This window comes from Carassius gibelio, chromosome A3, assembly GCF_023724105.1.
Source record: "Carassius gibelio isolate Cgi1373 ecotype wild population from Czech Republic chromosome A3, carGib1.2-hapl.c, whole genome shotgun sequence".
NCBI lineage: Eukaryota > Metazoa > Chordata > Actinopteri > Cypriniformes > Cyprinidae > Carassius > Carassius gibelio.
This window is the reverse complement of record NC_068373.1, coordinates 32,795,105-32,810,332: the sequence shown is the minus strand read 5'-3', so window position 1 is coordinate 32,810,332 and position 15,228 is coordinate 32,795,105. Positions and strand designations below refer to the sequence as shown.

The following is a 15,228-nucleotide window of genomic DNA, read 5'->3' as shown; positions in this document are numbered from 1 at the left end:
CTGCACACGTGGGGCCCTCTATACAAGATAAACTCCTAATAAACAGGGCTCTGAACCAGTTCAAGGAACGAAAACGAAAACCGGAAACGAACGATATTTTGACAGGAACAGAACCAGAAACACAAACGAAATTATTTTTTTTAGTTCCGAACATCGAAAATTTTGACTGGCCATTAACTGGTTAATAACGTTATTTTATCGTTCCGTTCAATATTTGAAATTTGCTGTCAACCAATCAGAATTCCAGCTGTACAGCATACACAAGTGTGACTCTGAAGCAGCGAGTGAAATGTCTGCTCAGCTGTGAACTCACAAGTCTCAATGCACCGCCTTCAGGGCCGGATTGAGACCAAATTGGGCCTGATGCAGGGCAAAAAGGGCCTATCTTTTCTAGGCGTTGGTGCATGTGTATTCACACTCAAGTAAGAGACCTGGGAGTACCGCGGGACCCAGCGCAACCGAGTGCGCGGGACAATATTTGATTGGTGAATGCGGACGCGGGATATTATTGTGTGCGGGTTGCGGGAAAATAAAGTTATTTGCGGGACTCCCGCAAAGTGGAAGTATCTAGCAAGATAAAATTACTAAAAACAGATCAACCTTTATTTATAATAGACTAAAATAAAATAAAATATACTTTGCGGAATGGGAGGATGCTGATGAAACCATGGACAGCGACGTGTAATTCCATTCCGAAATAGCGAGAGATCCAGTGGTGGAAAAGGCGATATCAAGAGTTTCCGAGATTAAGCAAAGTAACACGCCATGTGCATCCAGCTCCCAGCGCACCATTGGAGAGGGCTTTCAGTAATTGCGGTCGCATAAATGCGCAGAGACGGATTAATCTGAAGCCCTCATCAATGAACAACATGCTATTCCTGCACAGACTACATTAGTAGTCTTAGTCTACAATATATATATATATATATATATATATATATATATATATATATATATATATATATATATATATTAATTCCGTTTATTTGTAATTATTTATTTATTTAGCTAAATATTACAAATCGGTCTATGTTGTTATTGAGGAAAAATGATTTTTTTGTTTGTTTATGTTTGAAGAAAAGAAGGCATTGTTAAGCAGTACAGGCTAATTTTCCTTTGAACATGAAATAAATCCAGGTTTATTATTATTATATAATTCATTAGGCTATACTATAGCCTAGTAGGTATATTTTTTATTTACATTTCTTACTTTTTTACTGTATTTCTATGTTCTAAGTTCCTTGTTCGTTCCTTTCATCCATTTAATTAAACGCAAATAAAACGAATCATTTTTTTCTTTTTTACATTTGTGTTCAACAGGGGAGCAACTGAAAAAAGAACAGAGTAGCAGACAGAATATGCAATTTATTTATAAAAAAAATAAAATAAAAAACCTTATACTTTACCTGCGGGATTTTGCAGGCGGTAGCGGGACGAAACTTGATCGTTCGCGGGCGGGAGCGGGAGAAAATCTTGCGGGAAAAATCCATCCCGCGCAGGTCTCTACACTCAAGCGCCAGCATGCTTAGCCTTTCCTGCCCAACCGAGGACCGCAGCTCTCCTTTGATTATTCCCAACTTTGAGAAGCTTCGCTCGCCAGAGTCATTGGACATAATCATGGCGCGACTTAGGCCTACGTTTTTTTTTTTTACTCTCAAAACGCAATCTTATACAAGTGTTTTTTTAAACAATGCAACAAACATTTTTAAATATCTTAAAAATAATTTTAAAGTGTTGATAGATTTTTTTAGTTTTTTTTTTTTTTTAAGTAGGCCTGGCTTACATTTGGACAAAATCTGGTGTAAGCTGTAAACTGTAAGCATTAGATCTCTATTTGTTTTCCTTTTTTTGAGTAAGGAAAACGCTATACTTTATTATTATTATTAAATTATTATTACTAGGCAAATTACATTCAAATAATATATATATATATATATATATATATATATATATATATATATATATATATATATATATATTTAAATAACGTTATTAACCGGTATTTTTTGACCCGAACCGGTTTCGGAACGGTAATAATATCAGAGGAACGCAGAACAGAAACATTAAAATATAGATTCTGCTTGGAGTGAACCGATTGAATTATTTTTTCGTTTTCAAGCCCTGCTGTGCTGATAAATAACCATGGTGCTACAGAAGTGCTAAAATACATCGTTATTATTATTATTATTGCCTTGGTTCTACAGAAAATTATAGTTATTATTCCTCTAGTGTTTAATTGTCAGGCTGTTGTAGCCATAAAGATGAAACTTTAGCACAAGTGTTTTTCTGATAGATTTATTAACAGCAATTACAGAACACAACTTTTAACAACCAGTTTAAATAACTTTCCTAGCACAGCCTAATTAAAATAAATATTACATGTACACTATACTGCTCAGTAACATCTGACCCAATATAAAGTCTCTAACCGTGATAACCAACACTGCACTGTGAATGAATGCTGTCTGCCAGGAGAAATAGTTCAGTCCTACACAATTATTCGCTAATATTACGTCTATCTTTCTACTTAGAAACTTATCTGATGCACCAAATTCCTTGCTAAGTTAATAAAATGAATAATTAACAATGCACTTTAAGTTTGATGTTTATGTGAGGACTGATACTCATCCCTATAGCTGTCATTCGGCCTACAATCCTCTTTTGTGCTCTGTGGAAGAAAGAAAGTCATGGTTTGGTACATCAATGTGGTGAGTAGATGTAGTCGAGAGATTTAACTATGAGTGAACGGTCTCTTTAAAGGTGAGTGTCATGAGGTCATGACGTGCCTGTTATGTTGGTTCTTCATCAGTCCGTTCCTCGCTGCAGTGAGCCACACTGAGCCCACAGCGCCTCCACAGGCAGACAGAGGCATTACATCACCTGCTTCAGTCCTGATGATCTGCTGCACCGAGTCTGACTGCTGGCTCTCTGGCACAAACACAGCAGAAACACAGGAGACAGTGTGTGCTCCAGATAAGATTATGACTGGACTGAACTGTTCACCTGTACAGGTGAATATAATGTCACATACATGCAGGCGGCAGACTAGATGTAATATTTAAAACATTACTGAGGACTGTGGCATATACACATTACATCTTACTGGTGCCTAAATCACTTCACAGGCTCTTTCACACCAAGAACAATAACAATAACTAATGATTACAATAACGATAACTACAAATCCTCTCACTATAATAATAACAGTAATGGTGTAAACTCTAATGATGACATAATAGCTACAGTAAGTATAAAGACAACTGTAAATCTATATACAATTAGTGATAACTATAAAAATATACATTAAACCGTCTATTACTTTAAATGCTTGAGCTCTTTAAAACTAGATGGATTGAATTGGCTGTCAATGTTTTTATGGTTCATTACCTGGAAAAACTGCTCTGAAAGTGATTTGAAATTGGGGTGTATACTTTTTGTTTTTGCAGAATTATAACAATTATTAAAACACTGAATGGTATTAATAGTTTGTCGTAATGGATGTCATGCATGGGGTGAATGGGCCTTTAGGAACAGTTTCAGTTCAGTTGTAGAATCATTTATCTTTATCCTATTATATTCAGTATTTTCATGTGAATGTTAGAGGACATGGTTATGTGTTATTCACCTGTGTGTGTAGGGAGCTGGACGAGTGAGCCCTTGATAGTGTACCACTGTCTCTTCCATCCTTTGGTTTGTCTCATTCCCAGTGAGGAGCTTTACTCTGGGAGTGACTGGAAACACACAAACACAGGTTCAGCTTACCCCGGTCACTTCCTCCCGCTGACCACGTGTGACCCTCTTCTGAAGATACGACTAGACACATATGAAAACAGTGTCCTACACAGACTCTGGCCTTTACATGTACACGTTTCATATTTGGAGCTGACTGTATTGTTATATTTAATTAAACTACACTGTGTTACTGTGTTGAACAGTGATCAGACTCGGTCCACCTTGCCGGTTTGTAGCGGGGAAGTTCTTGTTTCTGTCTGCTCTCAGTCTTCCTCAGGTGGCTCGGATCCTCCCTCTGGAAGACTGTTTGGACCTTGGGCAGGTCAGTCATCATGGAATCTTCCCTCGGGTCGTGACCCAGTGACCCGGCTGAGAGATGACCTGACTCAGAGTCCACAGAGCTGTGTGAGGAGGTGTGTCTTTGGACCGGAGGGGAGGAGCTTCTGTGTGGTCTCTGTGCTCGTCGGTGGTTGGACGTGGAGCTTTTTACCTCTGGGCTCTGTCTAACGCTGCTCCCCTTGTTTCTGTCTTGAGGTGTTTCCCTGGCATCAGAGGCAGATCTGGTAAAGGAGCTGATTTGTTTCTCTTCTCTGCTGTGGTGTGATGGGAAGGAGTTATGTGAGACTGATTGGCTGTAGAGGGAGTGGGAGGAGCCTCTCCAGCGGCCTGATGAAGGGTTTGATTCCTGCTGTGATTGGCCACTCAGGGTTTTTCTAAGATAAGAGGTGGAGCCAGTTCTGTCACTCATAGTGTTCCTCAGAGGGGCGTGGTCTGCGATCTCACGCATCAATGCAGACACAGTGCAGCTCCACCCACTCTCTGACTTGCGAGGAGGAGATTGGCTCTGAGCTAAGGGGGAGGGACTGCAGCTCTCTGGACCACGGTTGTATGATGACGGGCTTGTTTTGGACTTATGAAGGGATGATGGACCAGGGTTTTGGTGAGGTCCTCTATTTGGGGAAGAGTGTCGGCTGTCTCGGCTGTAGCTGTGAAGGGAGCTCCTGGCCTCTGGTTTCTTCACTGTGGCTTGGCTTTGCATTTCATAGCTTCTTCTGGATGGGGAGGGGCTTTTTCTGTCATAACTCCATCCATTAGATATGGATTGTCTATCTGATTGGTTTGGTGCTCCATAGCCCTTTCTGACTGGAGACGCACTTCGTCGACTCTCTTGAGTCTGATTTGATGAGACATTGGTCTCCAGCCTCCCCACATGGGACTGGCTTCTGGAATCATAGCGGCTCTTCAAAGAGGAGGAAGAGAGACCCTCTCTGTCATGACCATGCTCATAGGAAGGACTTTTAACTTCAGTTTTCCTAACAGCAGGACTGTCATAACTCCGTCTGGAAGGGGACGAGCTCCCATGGTTCTCTGTAGACCCAATTAAGGAGCTGTTGGTCTCGGGTTCCCGTAAAGTGCCTCTCAGATCCATGTACGACTGAGACTTATTGATGCTACTGATGCTGCCCACAGTGCTTGCAAATGATCGGAGGGTTCCAGAGTATCTGTTGTGTGCCAGGCTGACCGATGCTTGATCCTGATCGGACTCGCCCCGTCTGAACACAGAGGTACTACGAGAGGGAGAGGAGGAATGGGAGAGGCCAGAACCTCTTTGGGAAGAGTTGAGCGTTCCCGATTGCCACAAGGGAGACGTGTGGGCATATCGTCCATCTTTTCGACTGGAGGCCCAGAAAGATTCATCTTGGTTGATATGTGTGTAACTCAGGGCCCGGGGTCCTGCGAGGGCCTTATCCTCCAGGCTTAGATCCAGCTCTTCTGGAGGATACTGCGGAGGATTGTTTTTCGCAAGCTGCTCTGCATTCTGAAACTCAGAGGTTCTCCTTTCTGAAGGGACGCCCAGATCCGGGTTCCGAAATGGAATGGTGGCTTTGGGTTCGGGACTTTTGTTGCTAGGCAGGGGATGCCCTCTCTCTAAATGCCGATAGGGAGCAGAAGGGCTTTGATCAGGGAAAGCTCTCCTGACCGCAGACCTCCCCAAAGAGAAATATCCACTGTCCTGTTCCCTCTGTTCCTTCATGATGCCTGCGGACAGAGACAAAATCATGACCTGTGTTAATATGTGAAATGATACTGCTCTCATGCACTGTGACGCAGTGCTCAGGAAGAGCCCAGTGTAACCCGACACCTCCTGACACCCCAAACCTCCACTGGATCTATCTGAACAACACCACCAGCTGCTCGAGCGGTAACTGGATACTGGTGTTTTCCTTACCGTGAGAAAAACTTCACTTCTGAGACACCTCAGTTCAACCACGGGGGCTCGCCCGGTTCAGAGGCGGATCCAAGCGGGTCATTCTGCAGCCGGATGAAGGATGATGAAAGAGGATGAAGGATGATGAAGCAGGATGAAGGATGATGACACTGATCCGTCACCCTGACTGGGATTAAAGATATATAAGGGAAGAATAGGATATGACACCAGAACTCGACACACTGACAACACACAGAGAGCAAGAGGATTACATCCCTAAACGCTCTTAAATTATGCAATAAAAGTTGCATTTAATACAAGATAAATTACACAACAGCACACACTCAACAGATTTCAATGCTGAACATCAAGTGGAGACTCTTTAGCAGCCTTACCTGTCCGATCTTTGGTCGTGGTCTCCGTCACACAGGTACAGGACACAGAAGGGACTCAAGATGCAGAGGGAGTCGTCCTCAAAGCCACGCCCCCTCTGCTGACATCACAGTAGCGTGTCACCACTGACAGCACATCTGAGTCTTCCTGATTGGTGGACGGAACACAGCTAACCAATCAGATTTCTTCTTTTCTTTTAACACTCACTCACACAGTCTCTCTCTCATAAGTGCTCTGCAGACATGTAAATAACAAACCTATACAAGACAAACACTGACCAATCTAGATAAACTGATCTAAATAAAGACCCAACCGATGTGTTCTGCACAGGAATAACACTTACATCTCGATGTTTCTATTTATTATATTAGTTACAAACTTCCCTCAGGCTGATGTTGACGACACTCCACGAGCCTCTCGATTACTCATCTCGAATAAAACCTATACTACTTCTTCCGATGTGGAAAATATCCGTGTTTTATCATTAATGTTCTTTGATATCCTCTTATTACCATAGACAGTAAAACAGAAATGGACACAGCGACCCCATTGGATTCAACGGAGACAAGTTAAGTCAAATAGGTCTGTATCAATTACAGCTGGTAATACAATTGCAACTCCTTTAGTTCCTCAATCATGCGTGGTCCCACAAGGCTCTATATTAGGTCTGATACTGTTTCTCTGTATATGTTACCTCTGGAGTCTATTCTGAGGAAATATGAGACTGCGTACTACTGGCGATACTCAAATATCCGTCCCATTACACCAAAGTCCTGTTCTACTACGGTTACATATCTTGAGGATGTGAAATCCTGGAGGAATAAATAGCTCCAGATACTGTGGTCTCAGGAAGATGATTAGGCTTTTTTGATTTTCAGTCCTCAAGTTACTGAATAACTTACAGCCAACCATCCACTCTGCCCTCTCTTTGATCACGGTTAAAAAAGGATTTTTTTAAATATCAGGCTTTTTTTTCCTAATGCTGTGTTTTGTTAGGTCTTTCACAGCACTTTGGGCTGCTCTTGTGACAGAAGAAACGTGCTCTATAAGAAACTAAACTAAACTGGAGTGTGTTTGGTGTATTTGTATTGGGTTTCATGAACTGCACACAAACATAAGATGGTTCTTCAACGGCATCTGCAGTTTTATTACAAAAAAAAAAAAGAAATTCAAAAGATGTAGAGATTCAGACAAACACATGAACAGAAGAGAGAGCAGAAAGAGTGCATGTGACTGAGCTGCAGAGAGAGAGCTAATACAGTTAGATATTAAAACACAACCAGAAGCTTCAGATTAAATTATTAAAAACACCAATACACGCGTGTATCTTTTCTGCATTAACAGCTCATTCTGATGTGTGTGTGAGAGATATTACATCATCATCATCATCATCACCACATGTTGTCATAATAAAAGTCCCGCTGTCATCTATTCAAATATAAAAGAATAAACACAGAATACTACCAAAGCAAAATAAAACAAACACATCAGAAACTAACTGAAGAAATAACACATGATGAAGCGTTAAGGTCCTCACGTGAAATAATAATTATATAATAACCCTCATGTATCTCACTAGCACTACAAGACTTTGGTCTACAAGACACAGTTCTGTACAACATACGTGTGTGTGTGTGTGTGTGTGTGTGTTTGTGTTTGTGTGTTGAGGATGCAACTAATGTACATCTAATATTAACATGATCATGACTAACATACAGCTAAAGAAGATTCAGTGTGTGAGAGTGTGTGCATAAATATATATTTATATTTGTGTGAGAGTGTGTGTGAGAATATGTGTGTTTGTGTGTGTGTATAAATATGAGTGTGTGTGTGTGTGTGAGAGAGAGAGAGAGAGAGAGAGAGAGAGAGAGAGAGAGAGAGAGAGAGAGAAGAGAGAGAGAGTGTGTGTGTAAGAATGTGTGTGTGTGTGTGTGTGTGTGAGTAAGAATGTGTGTGTGTAAGAATGTGTGTGTGTGTGTTATGTGGCAGCGATGGTGGTTCCTCCTCCGAGCCGCAGCAGTATCTGCTGACAGTCCTGCAGGGATCTGCGGTCTCCCACTCGCTCCAGCGTGCGCTTGGCCTCGGCCAGCAGGCGAGCGCGGTGACCCGGCGGGGTCAGCAGGGGCAGAGGCAGGTGACGACATGCTAGCAGGATAGCATGAGCCCTCTCACGCTCGCCCGGAGCACAGACACCGTCTGCAGCACAAACACAGCGTCAGCACAACATACTGAACACACTCTAGAGAGACTGAGTGTTTGTGTGTGTGTGTGTGTTTACCGGTCGTGCTGTAGTTGTGTGTTCGGTGTCGCAGCAGCTGGTGTGTGCGTGTGGGACTGGCTCCTGCCATCAGTCGGACCGTCGTCTCATGCAGGAACAGCTAAAACACACACACACACACACACACTGTTAATAGCGTGTGGAGCTCAAGTGCAGAGGTCAGCTGTAGGCTGGGGTCAAAGGTCACCTTGTGTTGTGCCTGTCCGTGGGCCTGGCCGAGCTTACGAAGAGAGCTCAAGTCCCTTTGAAATCCAGCCAATTGGGATCCGGGGGCGGGGCCTGGCTCCCCGTTAGACCCGCCTCCACGCTGCCATAGGCTGGTCCTCAGAGTCAGGAGGAGGTCACACACCAGAAGCTCCACCCCCTGAAAGAGTCGGAGAAGATGATTGGCTCGAGAAAAACAGAACGGTGTGTCCTTTATATTAATCAGAATTAGCATTAATTATCATTAAAACTATACACATAACTGAAACATTAACTATAAAGATAATCCACACCACGGACAACACCTGTAACAAGATCTAGAACATCAACCATAATGATTGAAGAGTGTTTCAAATCAGTCACTTACACTGAGTAGGGTGCTCCCTAAAACAGGGCAAACATCAGCAGTGTGTGTGTGTGTGTGCATGTGTACCTTGTGCAGCCAGGTGTTGTGCGACTGACACACACTGATGTGCAGGTGAGCACTGGAGCGCTGGCAGTGACTGAGGCAGCTGACGACCCCCTCGCCCTTCTGTGGACACACACTCATCTGCACAGCCTTACACAGAGCTAGCACGGCCCTCGGCAGCGGGTGACTGACACACACACACACACACACACACACACACAGTTAGACTGGAGCATCATGGGCATGAACACACACTCTGACGGGTGAACACTCACTCCAGTGTGTGCAGTGCTCTGGGCATCCGCTCCGCCTCCGCCAGCAGTGACCTCACCGACGCATCATCACCCTGCAGCCAATGAACCGCAGCCTTCAGCACCGACGCCCACCAGCGGCACACAGGGTCCCTGACTGCAGAGACGAGAGACAACACGTCAGCGTGTGAGGACGCATCAACACACACACCGAGGCAGTGACACACACCTGGTGTGGAGCTCTGATTGGCCAGCGCAGGGAAGGGGGCGGTGGAGGGGGCGGAGTCTTCAGTACAGCTGTTCAGCAGCTGCAGGAACTCCAGAACACCAGTGAACTCCCTGCAGCAGACATGACAGAACTCTACAATCATCAGTTATTAGATTTAGAGCTGCATTATTACTCGAAGGAAACTGCAATCAGAGTTGTTTTAATTCTACCTGTAGATGTAGTTAATTATGGACCCACTGTGTGAACAGGTGTGTGTGTGAGTGTGTTTTACCCAGCGTCCTCTGCTCGTTTGCTGCTCTGCGGCTCGATCAGTGTGTGCACGGCTCTCTCCAGGAGCTTCTCACAGAAGCAGCGGTGCAGCTGCGCGATGGGATCCGCTAGAGACACACACACACGTCAGTCCTGCGTCCGGACGCTCAGACAACCATCCATCGGTCGCTCAGGCTTACCTTCATCTCTCTTAGATGTGAAGATCTGCTCGCTGCTCTCCGCCCTCACTGACCAATCACAGCTCAGGAAGAACTGGCGGCCCAGCGGCGTGAAGATCCAGCGCAGGCAGTCTGGGAGGAGCTTAGAGTCTGACTGACAGGCCAGAGCCTCGGCGCAGCTCAGCAGGTAACCCTGAGGCACAGACAGCAGGTGTGTGAGGGTGTGTGTGGTGTTTAGATCAGTGTGTGTGTGTGTGTGTGTGTGTGGTGCTCACGGGCAGACAGGTGAGGTGTTTCCCCAGCGCTGCTCTCAGACTGATGGCTGCTGTCACTAAGATCTGGATCTGCTGAGCGACCGGCATCTTCCCCTCCGCGCTCTTGCTCAGATTCACAGCGCTCAGAGACACACACACACCCCAGAGCGGCCGCTGATCCAGCTTACCTGAAACACACACTCACATTATAACACTCACACACACTATATATAACACACACTCACCATATACATGACACACACTCACTACAGCACACACTCACTATACAGCACCCACTGACTAGAGCACACTCACTATAGAGCACACACTCAATATAAAGCTCACTCACTATAGATCGCACGCTCACAATATATGACGCACACTCGCTACAGAGCACGCACTCACTACACAGCACACTCACGCTCGCTACAGAGCACACTGGTTATAGAGCACACTCGTTATAGAGCACACTCACGCTCGCTACAGCGTTACATTGTATTTGCTAATGAATGTTGTTCAGTTGCTTTGACGCAATGTATTTTGTTTTAAGCGCTATATAAATAAAGGTGACTTGACGCTCGCTATAGAGCACACTCGCTATAGAGCACACTTGCTGTAGAGCACACACTCACTATATGCTCACTGTAGAGGGCACACTTGCTATAGAGCACACTCGCTATAGAGCACATGCTCACTATTGAGCACACTCACTGTAGCACACAGTCACTATATATGAAAAACACTAACTATAGAGCACATGCTCACTATAAAGCACACAGACACTCAGCGCACACGCACAAACTTGCACATGCACACATTCACTCACACTCACTGAGGCACGCACACACACACACACACACACACACACACACACACACACCTGTGAGCTGCAGCTGGCTGAGTTGGTGATACACCAGCGCTGCATCGCGTGAGCTGGTCTGTGACTCCTCCCCCTCATGTCTTCCTCCAACCAGACGCACCAGCCAGCCCAGGGGGGCGGGTTTCCGCAGGCAGTAGCGAATCAGGTTCCAGGAGAGCGAGCAGATGATGTCGAGGGTGGAGGAGGGCAGCACTCTGGACAAGATGGACAGACAGGTGTGCAGACTGACCACAGCCGCCGCGTAATCACCCTGAGACACACACACACAACACATGATCACTGAATCTACAATGTAGGTGTGTGTGTGTGTGTGTGTGTGTGTGTGTGTGTGAGTATGTGTGTGTGTGTGTGTGTGTACCCGGTACAGCTGCAGGTCGGCCTGTTTCCTGTGTCTCCAGAAGCGCACTGAGGTGGGCGAGTGAAGGGGCGTGACCGGCTCCCACAGGTACAGCACACGGACACACCCCCAGACCACGCCCACCCCGCTCAGGACCCACACCAGGAGCCACGGCAACACACACCACAGCCACGCCCCTGAGGGATGGACAGAAACACACGAGGCGTTAGCGTCAGAGCAGGTGGGTGGTCATGTGATCAGGTCATGTGACTCACCGAAGCTCTGCGTGGGCAGAGAGAAGAGCGAGCGTGTGGTTCCATGTGTGACCGTCAGCCCGGCGCTGTCCTCGGACCCCAGCAGAGACGGAAGAGGATTGAGCGACAGACAGAGGAAGGTGAGCGTGCAGAGCAGCAGACGAGAGCTGTCCATCACACCCACTGATGACGGGGAGTTCGGCTCGCTCTTCACCTGCACACACACACACACACACACACACGTCAGACGAGCGCCAGCCTCTCACAGTAATATGCAGTGAGGGGCGGGGCCAGCATCTCACGCTCTCGTTCTCCAGCAGAGGGCTGCCCGGCTCCGAGTCGATGCAGAAGGGCGAGAGCTGAGGAGGAGAGCTGGAGCCCGAATCTGACGGAGGAGGAGAAATGAAGGCCATCTCCGGCTTCAGATCCACATCATCAGAGAGACACACCGACTCTACGAGACACAACACAGCCGTCACATCAAGAGCATGTACACAGTCTAGACACACAGAATGACCGTTCGGGATTCATGAATACAACATGTCATGTAAAATGTAAAAGTTAATAAATTATTAATAACAATTTAATTTAGCTGACAAAATGTCAGGCAAGTCACTTGTCAAATGTATAAATGAGAAGATAAAAGCATTAAGTTTATACATCATTTAATATATATTAATAAATTAATAAAGCAAAAGTAGGGATGTACAAAGTCAAATTTCAACATCAATATTAGTAAGAATTACATTTATAATAGTATATATTAATAATTGTAATTTAATTAAATCACCTCAGTTGTCCAGCATTTTATTTGATTATATTTTAAAAGATTAATCATATTTCTTAAGTTTTATGCATTTGATAACCATCATCTTTAATAATGGATTTGTATTAAATCATAAACACAGAATCCAGATAATCCTTTTGATTATTAAAATGTACTGAATTTAAGTTAATGAACTTACCTTTAGAATAGAATTGGAAATCAAAACAGAATTAAAAACTGATAGGGTTTAATCAGTGTTATGATTGTGTGATGATGACACAGATGTGAGAGCTACTGGTGAGCAGTGTGTTTGGGCGTGTGGTCATGTGACTCTCACTGTTCTTGTGATTGGCCATCTTGAGCGTCAGGTTCTCCTGCCGGAGCTTGTGGTTCACCTGCTGCAGGTACTTGATGTAGTCGATGGCTTTACGCAGAACGCCAGACTTGTGCATCTGTCAATCACATCAAACAGAGGTCAGAGCGTCGCCTGAGCTCCACGTGTCCCAGCATGCAGTGCGGCACACTCACCTTAGCGTCGCTTCCCATCACGAGGTCGCGCAGCTCCAGGATCTTGTCGTTGATGGACGATCTGTAGCGTTTCTCGATGATGTTGTGTGTCGTCCGTCTCTCACCCTCCTTCACGACTCCTCCCATTCCAGCGGTAATGGCCACGCCCTGATCCATGCCCACCCTGGCTCCGCCTCCTGTGTGGGCGGTGCCCGAGGGGAGCTGCTTGATTGGCAGCTTGTCTCCGCCTCCCATCACCATGGGAACAGTGGTCAGAATGTTGCTGCTCATCAGCGTCTGTGAAAGAGCCACGACGTTCAGAATCATAATCAGCAATATATGAAATATAGATATGAAAATTACATGAACACATCACAGTACAATCAGAACAATCACGTCAACTACATTTTTTATGAAAATGTAAAAAATATCCTCTGCATGAGTATGTCTGATTTTCCATTAAATGTTCATAAAAAAGATCTGGTCTTAAAAAGATATTCTAAGCTACTATTTTCTTAAAATATTTATAATTATACATAAATATATTTATTTATTTACACTGATTCGTAATTTATTTTAAACAAATATGATTTAAATTCAATAAAAAAAAAAACATTTTACTATTTTACACCATACCAGCAGCAAAGGGTTAATTTAATAGCAATTATATAACAATATTTTTGACAATCTAAACAATCGAGTGTAATATTCCCCCAGTGTGGCAGTGTATGGTGACTGTTGTGTGTGTGACGTACAGGGACCTGCAGCGAGGTGGTCTGGATGGGTGCCGTGAGGGTGGTGAGGCCCGGTGGGTTATGGACAGTGGACAGCACCTGTGTCCCGTCCGGTTTGAGCGTGGTCAGAACCAGAGAGTCTGTCTTCAGGATCTGTGGCTGGTGCAGCAGCACCTGTCGGCCAATCAGAGCGCAGCGTCACACATGACATCACACAGCACAGTAAGAACAGTCTGCAGTGAGTGTGTGTGAGACGTACAGGCACCTGCTGGGATACGGTGTGGACCGGTGTGGTGGACAGCGTCTGGAAGGTCTGACCGGACGGAGTCAGCAGCCGCTGGTGCTGGATGGTCATGGGCTGGACCTGTGGTGATGTCATGATGCTCTGCATCTGCGGCTGGATGACTGAGAAAGACACAGCTGCGTGAGAGAGAGTGTGTGTGTGTAGTGTGAGTGTGTGAGAGAGTGTGTGCGTGTGTGAGTGTGTGTGAGTCTCACCCTGGAAGCCCGCGCCGGGGTTCTGCTGACAGATCACCTGGTTGTGTATGAATCTGTGTGTGGGTGTGCCTGTCGGTGCGATCATCACCGTCTGCGGCTGAGTCTGCGTCTGCACCGCCAGCGTCTGCATGGGGAACGTCTGCGTCTGCACCTGTGGACGGCCAATCAGAGCACAGCATGAGGAGGGACCCAGTCTAATCAACGTACAGATGAAATCACTGAATACAGACATAAAAACTAGGTGTGGTCAGAACATGAGGGGGTGTGGCCAAGTGAGAGGAGGTGTGGTCAGAACACGAGGGGGTGTGGCCAAGCGAGAGGAGGTGTGGTCAGAACACGAGGGGGTGTGGTCAAGTGAGAGGAAGTATGGTCAGAACACAAGGGGGGTGGTCAAGTGAGAGGAGGTGTGGTCAGAGTGTGAAGGGGTGTGGTCATGTATACAGAGGTGGGTCCAAGACTCAGATGTGTGTCCTGGCTCACTGTTGTAATGTGAAAGGGGGTGTGGTCAGAGTGAGGGGTGTGATGTAATGTGTAAGGGTGTGTGGCCAGAGTGTGAAGGGTGTGGTTAGAAAGTGAGAGATGTGTCAATGTGTGGTCACAAAGTGAGGAGTGTAATGTAATGTGTAAGGGGGTGTGGTCAGAGAGTGAGGGGTGTGGTGTAATGTGTAAGGGGGTGTGGTCACAGAGTGAGGGGTGTGGTGTAATGTGTCAGGGGCGTAAGGGGTGTGGTCAGAGAGTGAGGGGTGTGGTGTAATGTGTCGGGGTGTAAGGGGAGTGGTCAGAGAGTAAGGGGTGTGGTCATAGATTGAGGGGTGTTGTAATCTGTCAGTGGGTGTGGTCACAGAGTGAGGAGTGTGGTGTAATG

General features: G+C 45.7%; 2 protein-coding genes across 6 annotated transcripts in view; both read right to left on the bottom strand.

Annotated features, from left to right (window-relative positions):
• Positions 1 to 2,198: 2,198 nt before the first annotated feature.
• Positions 2,199 to 5,794, bottom strand: LOC127943376 (serine/arginine repetitive matrix protein 2). Its single transcript, XM_052539791.1, has 3 exons — positions 3,954 to 5,794; positions 3,626 to 3,731; positions 2,199 to 2,928 (listed from the first exon to the last, which is right to left on the bottom strand). The coding sequence occupies exons 1-2, from the start codon at positions 5,792 to 5,794 to the stop codon at positions 3,698 to 3,700; spliced, it is 1,875 nt and encodes a 624-aa protein (XP_052395751.1). The 3' UTR covers positions 2,199 to 2,928; positions 3,626 to 3,697.
• A 1,660-nt stretch (positions 5,795 to 7,454) lies between these two features.
• Positions 7,455 to 15,228, bottom strand: part of srebf2 (sterol regulatory element binding transcription factor 2) — an 11,820-nt gene continuing 4,046 nt past the window's right edge. Inside the window, exons 3-21 of one of the 5 annotated variants that reach the window (XM_052553893.1) lie at positions 14,364 to 14,514; positions 14,125 to 14,285; positions 13,887 to 14,039; positions 13,153 to 13,428; positions 12,962 to 13,076; positions 12,161 to 12,312; positions 11,880 to 12,072; positions 11,626 to 11,801; positions 11,268 to 11,517; positions 10,409 to 10,575; positions 10,155 to 10,326; positions 9,977 to 10,082; positions 9,706 to 9,815; positions 9,501 to 9,633; positions 9,250 to 9,412; positions 8,800 to 8,976; positions 8,613 to 8,712; positions 8,314 to 8,530; positions 7,455 to 8,267 (exon numbers count right to left, since the gene is read on the bottom strand). In XM_052553893.1, coding sequence (XP_052409853.1) covers position 8,267; positions 8,314 to 8,530; positions 8,613 to 8,712; positions 8,800 to 8,976; positions 9,250 to 9,412; positions 9,501 to 9,633; positions 9,706 to 9,815; positions 9,977 to 10,082; positions 10,155 to 10,326; positions 10,409 to 10,575; positions 11,268 to 11,517; positions 11,626 to 11,801; positions 11,880 to 12,072; positions 12,161 to 12,312; positions 12,962 to 13,076; positions 13,153 to 13,428; positions 13,887 to 14,039; positions 14,125 to 14,285; positions 14,364 to 14,514 — 2,973 coding nt within the window. In that variant the 3' untranslated portion in view covers positions 7,455 to 8,266. Of the gene's footprint in view, positions 8,531 to 8,612; positions 8,713 to 8,799; positions 8,977 to 9,249; positions 9,413 to 9,500; positions 9,634 to 9,705; positions 9,816 to 9,976; positions 10,083 to 10,154; positions 10,327 to 10,408; positions 10,576 to 11,267; positions 11,518 to 11,625; positions 11,802 to 11,879; positions 12,073 to 12,160; positions 12,313 to 12,961; positions 13,077 to 13,152; positions 13,429 to 13,886; positions 14,040 to 14,124; positions 14,286 to 14,363; positions 14,515 to 15,228 lie in introns of all 5 variants that reach the window. The other 4 variants (XM_052553911.1, XM_052553902.1, XM_052553919.1 and 1 more) reach the window with 4 other exon arrangements.